At 35.3% G+C, this 23,237-nt stretch overlaps 1 protein-coding gene across 4 annotated transcripts in view; it reads left to right on the forward strand.

Moving 5' to 3' along the window:
- Window positions 1–23,237, forward strand: part of SSBP2 (single stranded DNA binding protein 2) — a 297,991-nt gene that overhangs the window by 96,182 nt on the left and 178,572 nt on the right. For all 4 annotated transcript variants that reach the window (XM_043464737.1, XM_043464734.1, XM_043464738.1 and 1 more), the window contains exons 3-4: window positions 1,238–1,299; window positions 7,703–7,787. In XM_043464737.1, coding sequence (XP_043320672.1) covers window positions 1,238–1,299; window positions 7,703–7,787 — 147 coding nt within the window. The remainder of the gene's footprint in view (window positions 1–1,237; window positions 1,300–7,702; window positions 7,788–23,237) is intronic.

The following is a 23,237-nucleotide window of genomic DNA, read 5'->3' on the forward strand; positions in this document are numbered from 1 at the left end:
GCTGCAGGAGTTGCTTGTATATTTTTGAGATTAAAAACTCCTCCTGCAGCTCAATTAATCTCAAAAATATACAAGGACACATTTTATTGACTGGAGTATTGTTAAATTATTTTTTAGTTATTTAAAAAACTAAAAGCTACACTTATATATAAGAGTTGTTTGTTCTTGAAGCTGGATCACCTTAGCTAAAATGATAACTTCTTACAGTTTGTCTGTTCTCTTTATCCTCCTTCACTGCTTTATTTTCCTCCATAGCATTTGTCACCTTATACTTCTCGTATAAATACAGTCTTTTTTGGGGGGGATGGGACAGGGGTGTTTGTTATGGTCTGTTTTCCCTTCTGAGTTTCTCTTTAGTGGTGAAGAATCCACCTACAATGCAGGAGTTGTGGGTTCGATCCCTGGGTCAGGAAGATCCTGTGGAGAAGGAAATGACCACTCACTCTAGTATTCTTGCTGGGAAATCCCATGGACAGAGGTGCTTGGCAGGCTAGTCTATGGGGTCATAAAGAGTCAGACATGACTTAGCGACTAAACAGCAGCAGTCCTTCCTACTAAAACGGAATCTCTTTGAATGCAAAGATTTTTATCTTTTCTTCTTAAAGCTATCCAGTGCTTAGAAAGGGCACTGTATAAATACACACTCAACTTTTGCAATTTTTAAATTTAATTTGGAAAAAGAATTTAATCAAACCTTTTAATTTTGAGAATATTGACCTTGTTTTAAATTTTTATTATGGTGAACTTCAACTCATCTGAAATATAAATAATTGGAAAGTTAATATCACCATCTTTTAAAATTCTTACATATGCCTTCTCAGTTCCATTCCCTCAAATCAGAAACTTATTCAAAAATTCAATCCTTGAAGTTTAATTTGTAGTCTGTACATATTAAGCCCAAGTCCTTGCAAATGTCTGGGTTAGTGGTGATAGCTGATTTCCATATTGGTGTTAATAATTGTGATTTTCATGTGCCTTAAGATCCTGAAATACCTTCTGAAATTCTGGCACAGTGGGAAACAAATTCAGGAAAATAATTGTGGCATCTTCTCTCAGACTATTCAATCATCAAATTATAATATAAAATGAGTATTTGTAAAACTTGGGTAAAGAATAACATGAAAATGATTAAAATCCTATATACTATCTTAATATTTTATATGGGAAAATATTGCTTTCTCATATGTGTGGGGAAAGTATTATTAGGAGTGTTTAATATCTATTTTATTCATTTTAGATAAGATGGGAAAAGAACATCACGTTGGGGGAGCCACCAGGATTCTTACATTCTTGGTGGTGGTAAGTATCTTTTATTCCATTTTCATTAGATTGATGATGCATTTCGCTAGGCTTGCACGTACCTGTTTATGGTTTCATGCTTCTCATTTATACTTTTTCATTTTCTGCAATTATTTTCTGAAAGGTAGCACTTATAAAAATTAAAAAAACAAGCTCAAAACCAGCATTAAGTAGTTAACTTAAAGATACAGCTATTAAGTCAAGATGGAATTGTGACCAATGTGGAATCTCCAGCTATAATTATGTTTGTATTAGTCAACTCTGGTTACCATAAGGAAGTACCATATACTGGATGGCTTAAACAGCAGAAATTAATTTCTCACAGTTCTGGAGGCCAGAAGTCCCAAGTTCAATCTGCCAAGCATGGTGTGTTTCTAATGAGAACTCTTCCTGGCTTGTAGATAGCTGCCTTCCTACTGTGTCCTCACATGGATATATAGAGAGAGACAGAGCAAGCACATACTAACTAACTGACTAGCTCTCTGGTGGCTGTTTTTGTAAGGGCACTAATTGCATCATGAGGGCCCCACCCTTGTGACTTCATCTAAACCTGAAGATACTGAAGGTGGTGGTGGTGGTGGTTGTGGTGAATTTTTAGAATAGTCTAAAAAAGTTTGAAAGAGTTCTAGATAGATTCAGAGATAGAACTGCCTAGGAATGTACACACAAATGGTCAGTCAGTATTAAAGGTTCAGTTGATATCAGAACTTATAAATTTTATTGCAGCACCAGTACACCCAGGTTTGTGACTTTTGTGCAGCAGCAATTATTAGTCTAGGTATTCAAATGGACAAGCTAAGCTTTTTCTTTTCTTTTTTCAAAAAATTTCTTCATTTAGGAGCATTTCCTGTTCAGTACATTATACACTCACCTCTCAGCATCATACTTAGAACGAAAAAACAAAAATAAAAGTTCTCTTCTAGTGCCGTGGATGTGGTTTCCTTGGTCTGTTACTTAATGTCATCATCTTTTTAATCTCTCTCCTGAAAACATGCTTTACTAGAAGTTCCATGGTGAATGGAACCGCACTTGGTCAGTTATGATTGTGGGTTTCCCTTGTTAGTCTGAAATACGTATGGCAGGAACAGGTGCAGTCCTTTGGTTCAGAGTTGTTCCTGTATTTGGAATAACGGTTCCTTGCAGTTAAGCACGATCATTGTGCTGTTTTCCTGGGGCTTAAGACTGATGTCTTGTAACATAATGTTTTAAAAGTCAGTTTTTCACTTTACTTAAGCTGTTTTTATGATATCTAGATGTAGACTGTAAGTGCTTAACTGCTGAATGTAATTGAGGTTCCCCACTTATCGACACCCGTAGGTTTTATATGTTCCCTATTATGTCTATAAAGTGACACAAGAAACCATGTTGGAGGTCTGTCCCTATTGGATCAGTGGGCTAACAAAATAAGATTTTAAGTTTTTCATTGTAGAATTAATGCCGTTTCTTGCACCCATTTCTCTTTTACTCCCTTCCTCATGAATCTAACCTATCCTCTTACTGTAGATGGTTGATAATAATTCACTGAATACTTTGACTTTTTGCTTCTGTCAGACTTCAGTTTTTTTGGTCTTTTTTATCAGTAGGTGCAGCTCTTGAATCTGCTATTGCTCTTCCTTTTTCTGTGACTCTTAGACTCAGGGGAGCCCTTTCTCTGTGGTTTTGATATTTTAAGTAATTTTTACTTAGTTATAGATATCAAAGAAATTGTAAATAAAGGGCACATAAATATTTTAGGTCATATTTATTTTCATTTGAGTCTGGCACATGCAAAAGGTACATTATTTTCAGTGTTTTTAATGTTCTTCCCTAAAACTACTACCTTTTGAGGTGCCTGCTTTATCGATATAAATGAATGATTCTTAATGATTTTGAAGTCATGGGGTCCTCTGAGAACTGATGAAAAGCTAAGGATCCCCTCTTTCAGGACATTGCCCAGATCCTAAGCTTTTCTGATCATTGTGTGTAGTTAACCATGACTATGGGCCTTAAATCCAACAGGGTCCTGACTTTTTTTCCCCAGTTGTTTCAAAGATCTCTTTGTTTTTTTCTTTTCAAAATTAATACTTTATTTTTTAGAGTAGTTTTCAGTCAGTTCACAGCAAAATTGAGGAGAAGGTAGAGATTTCCCATATGACTCCTGCTTCCACAATGTATAGCCTCCCCATAATCAACATTCCCCACCAGAGTGGTACCCTTGTTGTAACTGATGAACCTACATTAACACACTATAATCACTCCAAGTCCATAATTTACATTACAGTTCATTTCTGGTGTTGTACATTCTGTGGCCTTGAGCAAATGTTATAATGACGTGTATCCACAATTATAGTAATATACAGTGTAACAAGTAAGAATAGGGCCTGGGGTTGGGACTCTGGGGAAGGTCAACTTTAAGTGTAAACAGATAAAGAGGAGCCTCCAAAGAAAATACTTAGAGAGGAAGGAGGGTAATCAGGAAAGAATAATATGTGGAAACTAGAAAAGGTGTTCAAAGGAGAGAGTAAATTCTGCAGCAGGTATAAGTTAAAAAAAAAAAAAGTTTTCCTAAATTGGGAACTAAGGTTTTCTTAGGTCTTCTTGGGGAGAACAGTTTCAGTGGAATAGTGAACATGAAATTTAGGATACTGTTATGTTCCATTTTTCCAGCTCCAGGGTTATGAAGAATAGTTGAGTATGTGATGATAGGTATAGTAGTTTCAGGATTAACAACACAGAACAGGACTTGGCATTTTTGTATTTTTATTTTTAGAATAGATTTCAGCAAGTATATAGATGGAGGTAAAAAGAGCAGGGGAGATTGAAGATGCTGAAAGAGAACAAACATGAACAAAAATGTAGAATAAATTACGGGAGAAATGAGGGGCAGAGGCCTTGGAGAGGAGAGAAGTTTCTCCCTTTAGTATGGCTTAGGGGAAGTGTGTGATTTTTCTGGAACTACTTTTCTTGTTCCTAATATGATGTCCCTTGTGATTTCTTTTCTTCTCTCAGTTTGCATCATGCCCAGAACTGTTGTAATTTTTATGCCTCTCTCCCGTGTTCATTATACTCATGGTGATCAAATCCGTCTTGAAAACATGTTTCCTGTTAATATGCTTTAATAAAAGCTCTCTTCCATGAATTTCAGGGATACAAATGCCAAGGAACTTCTTTTGCCTGAAATTAATGTCCTTTTTTATTTGTATAATTTAAAAATACACACTTTTTAAAACTTCCTATTTAAACTTTTAGTGGAAGAAACTTTTAAATTTAATTTTATATATAAAAACCTTTTGGAATAACTTTGGGCTCATGTATTTATATCCTGTGATTAAATATGTATAATATTGCAGAAAAAATGAACCAATAACTAAGGTTATCATAAGAATCCAGTTTCTATCCCCTGGCATTGGAAAAGTCAAGTTTTGCAGCATCCAGCACTCTGACGATCTTTGAATCTAATAATGACATCAGGTGTAGCTAAGAATAACCAAACAGCCATGTGAAAATAATTGTGTTGGAATTAATCAGCAGGCTCACTAGAATGATATATAATATTTGTAAGTGGAAGACTACTTCTTACTTCTCTTATATGTCTTGCCTGTAATAGGCATTGCATAGCTAATTATTTATTTGAATTTGTGAAACTAAACATCAATATAAGACAATGTAGGCAACAACTATGATAGAAAGAGGAGTATAACCACAGTAAGCACGGAATTAATCATGTTAGCAAGAAAGAAAGTAAACAACAGAAGTGGTCAGACTCTATAGAAAAAGTGAAATGTGTTAGAGAGTAGGGAAGGAATGTGGAATACAAAGGAAGATTAGGTGGGAAGACATTGTAAAAAAAAATAAATAACCTGTGGTACATATACACAATGGAATATTACTCAGCCATTAAAAAGAATTCATTTGAATTAGTTCTAATGAGATGGATGAAACTGGAGCCCATTATACAGAGTGAAGTAAGCCAGAAAGATAAAGACCAATACAGTATACTAACACATATATATGGAATTTAGAAAGATGGTAACAATAACCCTATATGCAAAACAGAAAAAGAGACACAGATGTATAGAACAGACTTTCGGGACTCTGTGGGAGAAGGCGAGGGTGGGATGTTCTGAGAGAACAGCATCGAAACATGTATATTATCAAGTATGAAACAGATCACCAGCCCAGGTTGGATGCATGAGACAAGTGCTCAGGGCTGGTGCACTGGGATGACCCAGAGGGATGGGATGGGGAGGGAGGCAGGAGGGGGGATCGGGATGGGGAACACATGTAAATCCATGGCTGATTCATGTCAATGTATGGCAAAAACCACTACAATATTGTAAAGTAATTAGCCTCCAACTAATAAAAATAATTGGGGAAAAAATAAATAAAACATTTTAAACAAACAAACAAACAACAACAACTTGGAATTTTCCACTAAATACAAAGGATTGGAAAGGAAATTGAGACAAATTTTACTTTGTTAATAAGAAAACTTTTTTTGGCCATAATAACTCTGAGTCTTTTTTAGAGTATTTTTAATACCTGTATGCTGTTTTAAAAATAATTTAGGGACTTCCCTAGCAGTCCAGTGGTTAAGACTTCACCTTGTCTCTGTTATTGTAGAACTGTGTATTTATTCTTTGGGTAAATGTCTTTAAAAGGATATATTTCTTTACCTTTATTCAAGAAAATAGTGTATATTTTGATCCATTTTTTATACATCTAATAATGTAGGACTATTAGAAACACTATATATAAAGTTATGCTACTTTAGTAATTTGTTTTATTATCCTTATTCTGGCTCTTATAAATTTTTGACCACTTGTTAAATCCATAAAGAGAAACATTGTCATAATATTGCATAATATTCTGTGATTAAATACAATTTAAAGACAGCCATTATAAAATTTTGGTTTTAAGAACTTTGAAGTTCCTTAAGAACGTGAAAATAAGTATAATTGCAGTACATGATAATTCATAACACACCTGATCCAGGTGGAAAACTTTAATCTGTATCCTTGTCTGTGTATAATTATTATACTTTTTATCCCAAAAGGGATATAGGAAAGCCACGCACAACTTTAAACTGCTTGCACTCTAGTTCAGGAATTGAAATTATTTGAATTAATTTGGTCTTTATTGTTTGCTTTGTATTTCTAGCTTATTGTAGAAATTTAAAAGGAAATAAATGTCAGTACTTAATCTTTCATATATTTTGCCTCTAAGAGTAATTTATTTTACTGAATTAATTGTTATAATGCCTAGAGAATGTTTTATCCTAGCTCAGGAGAGAGATCCAGATGAAATGAGACTTCAAAGGTCAAAACAAAGAGACCAGTTTGACTTACAAGCTTTGTTGTGCCATTTTTAGCTGTGCCCTCAGCCCAGTGACCTGCCTTAACAATATGTATGCATTTTAAGTTTTTGTGCAAGCTAATTATGGTGTTAGTTTTATTAATAATAATATGTTTACTGTAAGACCCTGTGCTTATTCTATACAATTTAATTTTCTCAACAGCCCCATTTTATAGAGGAGAAAATTGTTTCTTGTTTAAATAAATTGAACTAGTAGGTGGCAGGGCCAGCTTCTATCTCAGATATGTCCTATTCCTAAACTTATGCCATTAACCATTTGGCTTAGCATACTTTCCAATTCTCTAGAGAGGAAAATGTACAGTAAAAAAATATTTGTTAATCAGTAAAACTGCTTTTGTTTATCATTAGGACTTTCAGACATTTGCTTTCTTGATTTTAATCCCTTGTTCATGTTCATTGTTAATTTTATGAAACATGATTGGGGCTGTGTTTTGTAAGCAGTATAATTATTTTTCCCAACCAGTTCTGTTTTGCTTTTATTGCTCTTGAATAGGAAGAAAAAAAGAAAGTGTGAATTTTTAAATTTTCAAATTGACCAACATATCTTGGTAATTACAAAGGAAAACCAGAGGATATTTTAAGAAAATATGTTTATTTGGCAGATGTGACCTAATGGTTAGGGTATTGGCCTGGGGATTGGACATTAAAATTATCTTGAAAAAGTGAATTTCACTTTTAAAAATAAAGTTACTTTATTCCTTAATGATTAAATTGGTATTAAAAAAATATTTTATTCTTCATGGGAAAGTTGTGAAAAGTGTTATAATTATTTCAATCAAATGTTTAAGTCATTCTTAAGACAATTAAGAATGACAGTTAAAATTTTTTTTTATTGTCATTTTAGAAAAATCTTAGCATTTCTGTGTGATGGCTAGGTTATACCTATTACTACAAGAGCCTTCTCTGAATTTAAATCTTTCAAATAAATATTTGTCCTAAAGAAGAAAACACATATTGTGTAAGGAATATTTGCCTTCTGTTTTTGGAATTGTGCTCTCTCGTTTGACATTATGTGATTTTCTTAATTTTTCCATAATTACTTTTTTAGTGTATTTTGGGATCTGTACTGTGCAGCTCCAGAAAGACGGGAAACATGTGAACATTCAAGTGAAGCAAAAGCCTTCCATGATTACGTAAGTTTCTATACTATTTTACTAAACTATATTGTCAGTTTTCTTTTTAACCACTGTTCTTGAAAAATATATTGGACCATCCATTTTTTTCCTTTGGTACTTAAGGAATTATTGTTTTTTTCTTGGGAAATAGGCTTATCAATTTAAAAGTGAAACACAAATGGATGTGTGAGTGTTGTTGATGAAGCTTTGGGCAGGAGAGTAGTCCTAATTTCAACCTATTAGACGTGTTTCCTACCTTTAAGTGTGCCTGATTTGTGTAATTGCCTATTTATAAAAATTAAGTAGTAATTATTCCACAAAAAAGTCATCATAAGAATGTTATAAAAGTTCTTCTGCATTTCCATTTAAAAATATATAGAAGTATTACATTATTCTTTTTACAACTTTGACTTACATTATCATAAGGCTAAATATCCACTCACTGAATTCAGTTCCATAAGTAAATTTATTGTGAATTAAAGGAAATACAAGATAAGAGAGCAGAAAAGTCTGGACAAAAAATGAAAATATGAGGTTTTTTTTTTTACTTCTTCAGGGCAGTGGGTATCCTTGACTAGGTTATGTATATTGAGTGTTTTTTAAGAAGAATTATAAATGTGATTTTAGAGAGTTGATGGCACAAGGAAGTAGAATTGTAGGAGAAAGGTGGGGGACAGGGGGAGTAGATTTTCTTCAGGGAAAAGTGGCATTTAATAATGGCAAGACTGTTTCGTTTTGTTTTTAAAACTTATTTGGCTGCACTGTACCGGGTCTCAGTTTCAGAGCCACGGAATCCTCAATCTTCACTGTGGTATGTGGGATCCCTTAGTTATATCATGCTAAATCTTAGTTGTGGCAGGTGGGATCTAGTTCCCTGACCATGGATCGAACCTGGGCCTGCTGCATTGGGAGCTCAGAATCTTAGCCTCTGGACCACCTGGGAAGTTTCAGTGAGACTGTGCTTTAAAGGGGCTAGGAAAACACTGTTTGCAGAACTGACCATGAGACATGCAGACTGAGTTTGGGATGGAGGAAAACCAGTTTCCTTGGTTTAGAGGAAGTGGAATTAGGCCTGGAGCCTGAGGAAATATCGATTTTAAGTACCTAAAAATTTACCGGAGGGATGTATGTTTAGTTGGTGAAAGGGTGGCATCATTCTGTGTAAATACCCTTTAAGATCAGAACCAGGCCTCAAAAGGGAAAAGAAACTTGTTCTTCCAAAGGAAGTATTTCAGCCTTAGACTGGAGAGTGGAAATAGCCAGAATTATAACCTCAAACATAGCACAAGGATGAGTATGCAGACTTCAGTGAAAATCTTGGGCATCTGACAGGGACTGTGTAATACTTTAAACGTGTACTAAACTGATTAAAGTGGGACTGCTTGGGATTACTTCATCGGATATTGATTGTGCTCATAAAGCTTGCTGTGTGCTAAACACTAGCTCTTGGGGACAAGGTGAGTGAAAGGGATGCTGCTGCATATAAAGAAAAAGCACAGAAAAGGCAGGTAAGACAGGGCCCAGGACATGGCATTTATTTGAACAATCTGATTCTCCTTTTTCACCCTTGGGTAATGGCAGCAAAGGAAAACAGAGACCCAACCATGAAGAGAGTGAAGATTCTGACTAGAGTAAAATACCCATCTGTCTCTAACATCAAGAAAGACATGCCTAGATTTGGCCTGCTCTTAATGGGATAAATTTTTAAAATAACCACTAATTTTGACAACTAGATGGCGTTAGAGAGTACCAGTGTTCTGCTGTAAATGACATACAGTATTTATGAATCTACATCTTGAGAAATTAATTATATAAGCATTTTTTCAAAATCCCATTGTATAGAAAGATGCAACCGTCTATTCACCATGGAGATCTTTAAAGGACCACTGAACTAATTAGTATCTCCTTCTCGGAAGCATTAGATAAATCACCATTGTCATTGCCTTAGCCATTATCGTCATAATCATTTTGCATTCATAAGGCACTTTCAATGTTTCAGAGAGTACTCACACTTGTTAACTTTAGAAGCTCACTTAAATATTTCAAGGTTTTTGAAAACAAGCAAAAAAAGAAAGAAAACAAGCAATGACCAGAGGTAGGAGTGAAATGAGAGTAAATTTTATAGGAAAAATAACTCCTCCATATTTAATTTGGTCCTAAGAAAATGTAGTTTAGAAAAAATTCAGTATTTGGATTTTGCAGTTTGTTATCAATTAGCACGTGTTTTATCAGGTGTTCCTTAATTTTATCTTTAACATTAGTTTTAAGAGATTTGATTTCTTAGATGGAATTTTTATTATCCCTTTTTAAGTCAATTTATTTTTAATGGTAATACATCTTTAAATGGTAATACATCTCTAAATTTTTTTTTAAATGGAGGTTGCTGTAAAGGTAGAGTTTGGCTTATGTAATTTTATATTGCAATTGGATTTTTAGAAATGTTTGTTTCCTGTAACACTTTTATGGTAATTTTTGTGGATGGGATTTCCTAAATTCTTTTTTTTTTTTTTTTAATTATTATTATTTTTTTTCCAGTGGGTTTTGTCATACATTGATATGAATCAGCCATGGATTTACATGTATTCCCAATCCCGATCCCCACTCCCACCTCCCTCTCCACCCGATTCCTCTGGGTCTTCCCAGTGCACCAGGCCGGAGCACTTGTCTCATGCATCCCACCTGGGCTGGTGATCTGTTTCACCATAGATAGTATACATGCTGTTCTTTTGAAATATCCCACCCCCACATTCTCCCACAAAGTTCAAAAGTCTGTTCTGTATTTCTGTGTCTCTTTTTCTGTTTTGCATATAGGGTTATCGTTATCACCTTTCTAAATTCCATATATATGTGTTAGTATGCTGTAATGTTCTTTATCTTTCTGGCTTACTTCACTCTGTATAAGGGGCTCCAGTTTCATCCATCTCATTAGGACTGATTCAAATGAATTCTTTGTAACGGCTGAGTAATATTCCATGGTGTATATGTACCACAGCTTCCTTATCCATTCATCTGCTGATGGGCATCTAGGTTGCTTCCATGTCCTGGCTATTATAAACAGTGCTGCGATGAACATTGGGGTGCACGTGTCTCTTTCAGATCTGGTTTCCTCAGTGTGTATGCCCAGAAGTGGGATTGCTGGGTCATATGGCAGTTCTATTTCCAGTTTTTTAAGAAATCTCCACACTGTTTTCCATAGCGGCTGTACTAGTTTGCATTCCCACCAACAGTGTAAGAGGGTTCCCTTTTCTCCACACCCTCTCCAGCATTTATTGCTTGTAGACTTTTGGATAGCAGCCATCCTGACTGGCGTGTAATGGTACCTCATTGTGGTTTTGATTTGCATTTCTCTAATAATGAGTGATGTTGAGCATCTTTTCATGTGTTTGTTAGCCATCTGTATGTCTTCTTTGGAGAAATGTCTGTTTAGTTCTTTGGCCCATTTTTTGATTGGGTCATTTATTTTTCTGGAATTGAGCTGCAGGAGTTGCTTGTATATTTTTTAGATTAATCCTTTGTCTGTTTCTTCATTTGCTATTATTTTCTCCCAATCTGAGGGCTGTCTTTTCACCTTACTTATAGTTTCCTTTGTAGTGCAAAAGCTTTTAAGTCTCATTAGGTCCCATTTGTTTAGTTTTGCTTTTATTTCCAATATTCTGGGAGGTGGGTCATAGAGGATCTTGCTGTGATTTATGTCGGAGAGTGTTTTGCCTATGTTCTCCTCTAGGAGTTTTATAGTTTCTGGTCTTACATTTAGATCTTTAATCCATTTTGAGTTTATTTTTGTGTATGGTGTTAGAAAGTGGGGATTTCCTAAATTCTTAATCGTAGACGATTTTTGAATGACCAACATGATTCATGTTAAGGTGCAGGTGAAGTTTGAAAGACTCAGGGAAGAAATAGGAAACAGGAACAAACAATCAGATTTTGGTAAAATTCTGTCATGTTATATTGTTATGTTAATTGGGAACCATTTTAGAATAGTGATTAATATATATACCCTTTGAATTTCAAGATGGTTGTCAAAAAATTCTTAAAAATATTTTATTTATTAGCTGCATTTTTAGAATAAAAAATACTTGCATGTGTAAATTCTGATGCATTTTAAAAGTCCTGTTATCTTATAGTCTTCATTTATCTATGAGATTGAATGGATAATGAAAGAATAAACTAATTTTTAAAGAGAAATAGTGGACACATAATAAGGTAAATTATGAACAATCCTTTTAATTAAAAAAATAGGCTAAAATGTTAAAAGTGGTTATCTTTTGATGTTGGGATTATGCGTGATTTTTATTTTTGTCTATATATGTCTGTATTTTCCAAGTATCTATAGTTAATTTTATATTCAAGAAAGTTACTTGAAAGCAGATTAAATTTCACCTTACAGTGAGTTCTAATCTTCTAAAATTAGAAAATAAAAAACAGTAAATTTGAAGTGGTCATATGTTTTCATGTCACCATGTTATATTCATAAACATATTTAGTACTTCCCATGAAAAACTTTTTTTTGGTAAAAATGCATACTAAAAGAGAGATAGGTAAAGCAAATAGATGTTATTTTGAGCCATTCTATAATTTCTAATAACTTTTTTTGATAACAGTTATCCCAGAAACATTATTTTAACTTTTGGTTTTGAACTTTTTTTGATTTGTTTTCTAACCATTGCCTGTTTAAGAATACAGATTTTTGTCATTGTATCATTTTGTTTGCGAAATAATTATAGATGCAGTGTTAATTAATATCTTTTTCTTTAAGAAAAAATCACCCAGTTCATACTTACTGTGAGAAAAAAAGAGAGGAAGCATTTAAATAAGTAAAATTTTGATCTTCTTACATTTATGTTTTAAAATACTTTATTTACGATCTGTATGGAGTACCAACTGTAAAATACGTGTACCTTTAGAAATCAGCAGTTAATAGCGTGTAGGAATGTACTTTTGGATGACAAAGCTATAAAAACCACAATAAAATGATTACTGTACTTGTCAAGGACAATGAGAGGTAGAAAGAGGTTCTGATCGAAATGGGGCTTGTGGCTTGGGCTTCTGAGATGGTGGTGGTTACTTTATAATAACCATATGTTTGCTTTATAAAATTACATAGTGCCACAAATTTACTTTGTATGGCTTCTTATACTTTTTATTTTAAACTAACAAGATTTTAGATCAGCTATAATAATTAACTTTAGAAAAAGAATGAGCACCATCATTTCTAATGTGTTTCCAGGCATTGCTATAGTTCATCCTTGAGAACTGATGGAGAAAGTGCAGGGATGGTTTCCACATAAACCTGTGTTGGTTTCTTCTCTTCTGTGACAGATTCTATGAAGTGTGTCTACCTGTTGATTTTTCTGAAGGGGAGTACAGAATAAGATCAGAAATGTTGGAGGAAAATTTAGTAATGAAGAACTTACTTTGTAAGAAAAGAGAGATTTTATAGTGTGATTATTTTGGAGATATCTTGCTTGGCCTGTTAGCCTGTTATTTTTAACCTAAGTGAAAACCAGGTTTATCTAAATATAAAAATGTTATTATGTACATACAATATTATCATTAAAAAGTAAACCATCATTTCAAGTGATTAGAAGTAATGCCTGCTACCTTGTAAAGTTTATTGGACTAGCTTTCCTTTTCTCCCCATTAGTATGTTTTTATTTCACTCAAATCTCAGGCAATGCTTTCATGTGGAGCTAATTAATGTTTACTGAATTTTTTTCCTGCTACAGCTTAACATAGAATTGTTTTATTTAATAATTTATTTCTGCTTTCATTTATTTCCAAAATATTTAGCAAAAATGTCAATGTATGCTACTAAACTTTTAACTGAAAACATACACAGTGATTATAATTTTAGTTCTTTGGTATGGATAGAAAATTCCTTAATTGTCCTAAAGCAAAGATAGAGCCAAAATATATTATTGCCTTAGTAATGTGATGATAATGAAATCGCATTATTACAATGAGTTCTTGAGAGCAGAGAATATTAGACCCATTCTTTCCCAGGGTCTGTCAAGTAATAGATGTTCAATAAATATCCACAGAATGAAGTAGTCTGTTAATTGGTAAACTGGAAATGTTTCAAATAATTCAACTGTTTAGGTAAAGTGATAGGCTTGAGTTATAATTGTTGATAAAATGTGACTGGTTTTTGTATTCTTGCCTAAGAGAGTGTTTGTAACATCTGAAAAGAATTATGTTACAGGTTTGTAGAGATGGGGTAGTTTTTTTTAAATGATACAAAAACACCTACTATGTACATAAAATAGTAGGAGAAGAATATTTTTGTATGTTAGGAAGATTTTTTTTAACAGATAATTACTTATTATTTAGGAAAATACTCGTGTAGAAACTACTGTAGTGAGATAGGTGCATTCTTTGCCATGATCCTATAATATCCTCTGTGCATCTCCTGAATGTCCCTGTATATTAGATTTTCATAATAGGATGTTTTCTCTAATAATTTGTGAGCTTCCTCAGGGAATAGACTTTGTCTTATTTATCTTTTTCATTCTTTCTACCCAGCAGGGTGCCTGACAGGAGATGTTCAAATCATGTTTTGTGTTTATATAAATGAATGACTAAAATATTATGTAATAAGTATTTATCACTTCTTATTTTAATATAACTGAATATGTAGTTGCAAGGAGGTCATTTAGTGCTACTTTTACTCACTTTGTATTTTGAAACAAATTGAGATAAAATGGCAGCTTGTAAAGAAATAAGTGAATCAAAGCAGGTAGCAGAGGCTTTATCATCTTGGGAGGCATGGCTCTAGGGAATGTAGTGGAGAACAAAACAGATATAGTTCCCACACTCATGGCAAAAGAGACCTACTCTCAAGAGGTTTGAAGTACCAAATTGTAAAATATATGTAGAGATAGCATGATATTGCTAGACTCATCAAAATTTATAGATATGCAAGAATATGGAGAGAAATAGATTAGAATATGGAGAATAAATACACATAACTTTTGACAGGTATTCAGTTTTGGCATATAGTAGACATAGTTAGTAAATGCTCAAATGGATGAATAGTCTCACACTGGACCATAATTCTCCTAAACAGTACATGTAAACTAGAGTTCTTGATAGACTAGGAACAAATAAAGTTATATTTTAAATCCATTAAGATAATAAAAACTGTCAAAACAGTGATTATATTTGTAGTTCTCTAGTATGAATAGATGATTCCTTGATTGTCCTAAAACAAAGATCGAGCCAAAATGTACTTGTCGGTCAATACTGGTAGTTGTTCAGCTCAAGGGGTAGGGACACACAGGTCCCACATCTGCAGAGACAGAGGGCTAACTATACTATGCCTTTGTTTTTTCTTTTATGTCAGGGACTTGAGCATGTGCGGATTTGGTATCTGTCAGGATCTTGGAACCACTTCCCCACAGATACCAAAGGACCACTGTAATGAGATTCATTTTTTGCTGTATTCTTTTTAAAAGTTTTTTTTTTTTTTAACTTTTTATATTGTGTTGGAGTATAGCTGATTAACAAACGATGTTGTAATGGTTTCAGGTGAACCGGGAAGGAACCAGCCATACATATAGATGTATCCATTTTCTCCAAACTCCCCTCCCATCCAGGCTGCCACATAACATTGAGCAGAGGTCTGTGTGCTATATAGTAGGTCATTGTTGGTTATCCGTTTTAAATATAGCAGTGTGTGCATGTCCATTCCAAATTCCATAACTATACCTACCCCCATCCTCCCCCTGGCAACCATAAGTCCATTCTCTTAAGTCTGTGAATCTCTCTGTTTTGTAAGTTCATTTGTATCATTTCTTTTTAGACTCCACATATAAAGGATGTCATGTGATATTTCTCCTTCTCTGTCTGACTTAGTTCACTCAGTATCACACTCTCTACGTCCATCCATGTTGCTGCAGATTTTTGCCTTATTCTTATCTGCCATATTATTTCTGCTCTTGTTTTCATTTCCTGTAGGATCAAATTTAATTTCTCTTGCTAAATATAAGTGGTATAGACCAGCTTATATTCTTTATAACACAACATAAGTTGATTATTTTGTTCTGTTTTTGTGCAAGCTATGTTGATTTGAAGAATTACATTCACCGCTTTACCTGTGAGATGTGTGTCTTATCAACACGTCCTTGGGCATAGGATGGCTTCTGGAGGGCATCTAAGTACTGCTAAGAGCTATCAGATATTCTCCCTGTTACTTTTGATCTTGAGATTTCCTGTAGGGCAATATGTTACTTCAGTCATTCAATGGTAAACATGCATAACAAGAGACAGTCAGGGAAACTATAAACACATTGGGGAAGAATTCTACTTTACCTAATCTCTTAGAATAATTTCCTGCATTATATAGACATACAGGGCACTGGCAGCTCAGTTGGTAAAGAATCTGCCTGCAATGCAAGAGACCCAGGTTCGATTCCTGGGTCGAGGAGATCCTATGGAGAAGGAAATGGCAGCTCACTCCGGTATTCTTGCCTGGGAAATCCTATGGACAGAGGAGCCTGGAAGGCTATAGTTCATGGGGTCACAAGAGTCGGAGATGACTTAGCGACTAAACCACCATATAGACATAACATTCAAAAAGTAGTAAGTGAAGAAGTTAATATGGAAGAAAGGTAAAACAGCAGAGCAGATCTGACTTCATAGTTTGTTTCACTGTGAAAAATAATGTATTGTTTCAAAGTATGTTGTTTCATGGATTCATCTTAGGCCCTTTTCCTCCCACTGATGTGATTTTATTAAAATCTAATTTCTGGTGAATGTGGAAAAATGAAGATGGAAAGGCCTTAATTAATTGTTTTTGAGGCAGATGTTGCACTGCCTGTGATTATGTTGCCGATAGCGTCATAACATAAATGACAGAAATATGATACTCTTTCAAAAGTAGCATGCATATCAAACTTTCTATTAGAGATTTGAAACTCATAAATTTATTTTGGAGATTTTGAAAAACTGGCTGATGTTGAAACAATGCTAGGTATGTTTAAGGACTGGTAAGAAGGGCTGTTTGACCAGAGTAGAAAAATCAAACTCAAGGTCAGTGCTTCGCTGACAGACGGTAGCATTTTAAAACTGTAAGTCATCTTTCTCAGTGGCTTCTTGCTGAGTTCCCTGGACTTCGGGCTGCAGTGGAAGGACCACTGAAGGTGCCTAGGAGCAAGAGTGAGAGAATCCTATAAGGTCCTTGGCTTCCTCTGTTTTAACCAGACTAGCTCAGTTTTCACCTATTCCTAGTTTCTTATACTCTCTTTCTTACTAAATGGAACTCCAATTTAGCTAGTTCCTTATGTTATAAATGAATCTTCTTTTATTTTGATAGGTATATAGTTGATTTACAATGTTGTGTTCCTGCTGTGTAGCGAAGTGAATCAGCTGTGTGTATACATGTATCACATGTATACATGCTTTTTATTTTTTATACCCTTCCCATTCAGGTCACTGCAGAGCATTGAGTAGAGTTTCCTGTTCTATTTGGTGTTTTCTCATCACTTATGTATTTTATCCATAGTATCAATACTGTATATATGTCAATCCCAGTCTCCTAATTCTTCCCACTCCATCTCCTTTCCCCCTTCATGTACATGTTTCTTCTCTATGTCTGTGTCTCTATTTCTACTTTGCAAATAAGATCTATACCATTTTCCTAGATTCTAAATATATGTGTTAATGTGCAATATTTGTTTTTCTTTTTCTGACTTACTCTGTATGACAGTCTCTAGGTCCATCCACGTCTCTGCAAATGACCCAGTTTTGCTCCTTTTTTATGGCCGAGCAATGTTCCATTGAATGTATGTACCATTTCTTCTTTATCCGTTCCTCTGTTGATGGGCATTTAGGTTGTTTCCATGTCTTGGGCTTCCCCAGTAGCTCAGTGGTAAAGAATCCACCTGTAAGGCAGGAAACATGGGTTTGATCCCTGTTGTTGGGAAGATTCCCTGGAGGAGAACATGGCAACCCACTCCAGTATTCTTGCCTGGAGAATCCCATGGACAGAGGAGCCTAGCGGGCTACAGTCAGTAGGGTTGCAAAGAATTGAACCTGACTGAGCACATATGTCCTCTTGGCTCTTGTAAACAGTGCTGCAGTGAACATTGAGGTACATAAGTCCCTTTGGATTATGGTTTTTTCTTGGTATGTGCCCAGTAGTGGGATTGCTGGGCCATACGGTAGATCTGTTTTTAGGTTTTTAAGGAACCTGCACACTACTCTTCTCCACAGTGGCTGTATCAGTTTACTTTCCCACCAGCAGTATAAGAGGATTCCCTTTTCTCCACACCCTCTCTAGCGTTTATGGTTTGTAGGGATTTTTGGTAATGGCCATTCTGACCAGTATGAGGTGATACTTCACTGTAGTTTTGGTTTGCATTTCTGTAATAATTTGGAGAAGGAAATGGCAACCCACTCCAGTATTCTTGCCTGGAAAATCCTATAGACAGAGGAGGCTGGTGGGCTACAGTCCCTGGGGGTCTCAAGAGTCGGACATGATTTATCGACTAAACCCATAATAATTAGCAATGTTGAACATCTTTTAATGTGTTTGTTGGCCATCTGTATGTCTTCTTTGTATAAATGTCTGTTTAGGCATTCTGCCTACTTTTTGATTGGGTTGTTTGCTTTTTTAATATTGAGCTTCATGGACTGTTTGTATATTTTGGAGAGTAATCCTTTGTCAGTTGCTTTGTTTGCAAATGTTTTCTCCTGTTCTGAGGTTTATCTTTTCACCTTTAAATGAATCTCCTTTTAATCTCCTTTTATAATCAAAAACTTTAAAAAAGGTTGAAAACTGCTTATTTGGCCTGACCTAGTTATTTTACTGTTACCTGTTTACAATACATAAAAAACTTGGTACGTACCCAGAGATGACATCTTTCACTCAGTTGTGTCTGAATCTTTGCGACCCCATGGACTGCAGCACACCAGACTTCCCTGTCAATCCCCATCTCCTGGAGCTTGCTCAAACTCATGTCCATCGAGTTAGTGATGCCATCCAACCATCTCATACTCTGTCATCCCCTTCTCCTTCTGCCTTCAATCTTTCCCAGCATCAGGGTCTTTAGACATAAAGGATATGGTATGCCATTGTTTAAAAATGGACTGAGGTTTAGCTGGGAAAACTCAGGTTTTCCAAATTTTCATTGAGTACTTTTTCAACTGTTGTGGATGAAAGTTTTGTTCTGTCTGTACTCAAGAGTCATTTTTTTTTTAAGCATATTCAGAAAATAGTAAATTCTATTTTAGGGCAGTTAATCTGAGGGCATGTGTAAGAGGAGCTGAAAAAGGGAAAGGGCTAATGGCAAAGACTGTGAGGAGGCATCCTAAAAGTCTTGATGTCAGCTGAAAAGCCCTTGAATGAGGGTGGTGGCAAATGAAATGGAAAACTAAGAATGAAAATGAAGAATTAAAAAGTTGAGATTGTCTAGTTGTAAGCATTGAGGAAGAACGAAATTTTAAAAATATTTTGTAAAATTATTTAAAAATAACATGACTAATTAACTGAGACTTGTGATACTGTTATCGGAAATCTGAAATTTGGAAGGAAGAAAGAAGGTTCAGTTATAAATGCTGAGTTAAATTAATGAGGGAATAAGGGTAAAATAAGAATAGAGTCCTGGTGATAGAACTTTGGAAAGAAATACCTTTAGGGGGTGACAGAAAGGAAGAGGCTAGCATTAAGACAGGGGAAAAATACGATATAATGAGAGGTGAACACTTATCACACTAGCTAGTCAGGCTTTGATGGCTTGAGTGGTGTGTACTTTAACCCAGTAAATTCACCAGATCTGTTCCCTGTTGCTGGATGTGTCCAGTGTAAACTCTCTATCCTAGAGTAGCTAATACAATGTGTTGGTGTTAAGGTTCTATCTTGAGTTCCTAAGATATTCAAAAGTTGTTTATGGTTTTTGAAGCAAGACTCGAGGCTCCTACTGTGTCAAATGCCTGGATGATTTTTATAGGCTACAATTTCATTTTAGAAAGCAGTCTTGTATTGTGAAGGGGAGAAAGTAGATTCAAGTTTGGAGAAGAACTAAGTGGACTTAAATGATCCATGGCTTTTTCCAGAAGTTTTTTAAACTTAGACTAATAGGTAGGGAAACCCCAATATATTAGCCTTCCTTCTTTGTTTGCAACTTTGCTTCAGTAAACATGTGTTGACTTGCCTGTTAAATAAAGATCAGTAAAAATTCTCATACCTTAGGGAGGTAAGCACACATGACGACTATAAAAATCCATCACATTCCATTTGGTGGTCTAGTGGCTTATACTTAATTACAACTCAGTATTTGATGAAAGAATATGCATTCTTCAGGCATGCTGTTTCTTTATTTAGTACTTTTTTTTTTTTTTAATATTTTGGCTGTGCTGGATCTTTGTTGCTTTGCACAGGCTTTCTCTAGTTGTGCCAGGGACGCCACTCTGTTGCAGTGTGTGGACTTCTCACTGTGGTGGCATCTCTTGTTGGGGCGCCCTTTCTCTAGGTGCGTGGACTTTAGTAGTTGCAGCTCACAGGCTCTAGAGCACAGGCTCAGTAGTTGTGGCCCATGGGCTTCGTTGCTCCGCAGCACGTGGAATCTTCCTGGATCAGAGATCAAACCCATGTCTCTTGCATTAGCAGGAGGACTCTTATCCACTGCACCACTAGGGAACTCCTAGCATCTGTTTCTATACTAAGTGTCCCAACTTCCATGGAAACTTTGTACTGCTACTCATAGGTGATCCATTTGATATTTCTTCTTTCTTTCCTTTGATAATTACCCTGTTTATCTCCTTATCCCTCTTCCTGATCATCATCATTTCTTTGTCAGCCCTAAGAGAGAGATGAAAAGAGAAAATGAAGAAAAATATTTCAGAGCTGAAATTATAATTTTTTATTATAGACAAAAGCTCAAATACATAAAGGGAATGGGGGAATGTCTTTAGACATTAATAACTCCTTTATTGCTTACAATAGTATATCTTAATTTAATGTGTATTAGAAATGATGGGCATAATTTCCATATGCATTTTTCATCAACACATAACCACATAACCAGACTAACTTCCTCTTTGCTCTAACCTGCAATATCCCCATGAAGAAACACTGGAAACTTGTAAGTTAAATCTGGAGACCTGTTCCATCACAGGCCACCTGCCTGCATACTCTTCTGTCTTTTCCAGACCTTGAGTATAACCTTTGACTTTTTCTTCCCATTTTCCTTTGTCAATTTTTTTCTCCCACAGTGCCTGCTCTCTTTCTTTATGTCTAGGATTTTCATTTTATTCACTACAGAGACATACAGGAAGTAACAAAACAGACACCAGGGAGTTTGCAGAGACTTTGGAATCTTAGCAAGATTTTGTTTGAAAAATAAATAGAATTTACCTGGTTTTACCTCCAAAACCACATTCCTGCTTATTTATTTATTTATTTAAGGAGTTGTTGGAAAGGTGGAGTGGATAGGGGTATTTTAAATCCCTTATTTGGGAATTATTCTCCTCTCTTGACTGAATGAGAGCTCATTCTTCAAGTTCAAAGCAAGGATTGAGCTGGCACCAGTGCCTGGTTTTTTAGAACTTGTGGTATCCTTGGAAACCTCTCCCTTTCCAAGAGGTCTTTCTGAAAGGGCAGAATAAATAAGTATGGTGCTTTCCTAGGTGACCCTCAAAGGTTCTCCTCCTGGATCTTCTGCTGCCTTTTAATGCTTAATTTTCCATCATCTTGCCTACTTGCTGGGATTTTCAGGCTAATACTACCTTTGAGAGTAACTAAGCTTTTGTGTTCTTAATGAATGTTTAGGTTTAGTTTCTTCATTGCCAATGAGATTTAACATCAGGCATTATTGTGAGGGAAGCTTTCTGCTTTTTGTTACTATAGCTCCTTTCAGTTAACTTTAGCCCATTCCTGTATTTTCTTATGTTGAAGTTGTGCATCCAGTTGGATCATGTACAGAGTTCTTCTGTCTTATCTGAGAAATGTTCATTTCTAGAACAGAAATGATTGGTTCCCTTGCTCAGGGACCCACTTGCTCAGATCAGTTTTTCAGATACTATCTGAATAAGCTCTCAGCCTCCTTTCTCAAATTTAAATTCTGTTGAACAGTGGTCAGCTTTAACAGTTTCCATCAGAGGGAAAAGGTAGGCTTTCATCTTATAATCTCCTTGCTTCTGCCTTTGCAAGCTCTCCTGTCATTCAGGATAAAAGTCTCATTCTGCCTCTTTAGTGAGGACTTTCCTAATTACTGTGACCTTTGTAAATTGTCTACTTTATCAATTTAAAATATGAGGTTGCCTTATTTTGTAAATTCCACATATAAGTGATATCATACAGTATTTGTCTTTCTCTGTCTGACTTATTTCACTTAACATAATGCCCTCCAAGTCCATCTATATTGTTGCAAATGACACAATCTCATTCTTTTTTATGGCTGAGTTGTATACCATAACTTCCATAATATTATATATCAACTACATTAAAAGATAAAATATAAGATTGTGTATCAGTGCTCTAACCAATTTACTTTTCACTTTAACAGTGTGATTAAAATATTTTGCCTTTCTCCTTTTTTAAAAAAATTTTCATGGAGTTAAAGTAATAGTAAGATTGAATGGAAACAAAACAATTATCTCAGTAGTTTTCTTTAAAATAATAAAAAAAACCAGAAGGATTGTTTCCCCTTAGTTTAGGAAGTTTAAGAAGTAATAATTATATACAGTTTTCTGTAATTTAAATGTATATGTAATTTTCATGGGCTGTTAGTATCTATCAGGAACAAACAGCACCCCATGTTTCCATATCAGAAGACTCAATTCAGTTCAGTTCAGTCGCTCAGTTGTGTCCGACTCTTTGCGACCCCTTGGACTGCAGCATACCAGGCTTCCCTGTCCCATCACCAGCTCCTGGAACTTGCTGAAACTCATGTCCATTGAGTTGGTCATGCCATTCAACCATCTCATCCTCTGTCCTCTTCTCCTCTTGCCTTCAGTCTTTCCCAGCATCAGGGTCTTTTTTAGTGAGTCAGTTTGTTTGCATCAGGTGGCCAAAGTATTAGAGCTTCAGCTTCAGCATCAGTCCTTCCAATGAATATTCAGGACCAATTTCCTTTAGGATTGACTGGTTTGATCTCCTTGCAGTCCAAGGGACTCTCAAGAGTCTTCTCCAACATCACAGTTCAGAAGCATCAATTCTTTAGCGCTCAGCTTTCTTTATGGTCCAGCTCTTACATCTGTAGCTTTCCATACAGGAAAAACCATATCTTTGACTAGATGGACCTTTGTCAGCAAAGTAATGTCTCTGCTTATTAATATACTATCTAGGTTGGTCATAGCTTTTCTTCCAAGGCACAAGTGTCTTTTCATTTCATGGGTGCAATTACCATCTGCAGAGATTTTTGGAGCCCCCCAAAATAAAGTCTGTCACTGTTTCCATTGTTTCCCCATCTATTTGCCATGAAGTGATGGGACCAGATGCCATGATCTTAGTTTTCTGAATGTTGAGTT

Source organism: Cervus canadensis, chromosome 4 (genome assembly GCF_019320065.1).
Source record: "Cervus canadensis isolate Bull #8, Minnesota chromosome 4, ASM1932006v1, whole genome shotgun sequence".
Lineage (NCBI taxonomy): Eukaryota > Metazoa > Chordata > Mammalia > Artiodactyla > Cervidae > Cervus > Cervus canadensis.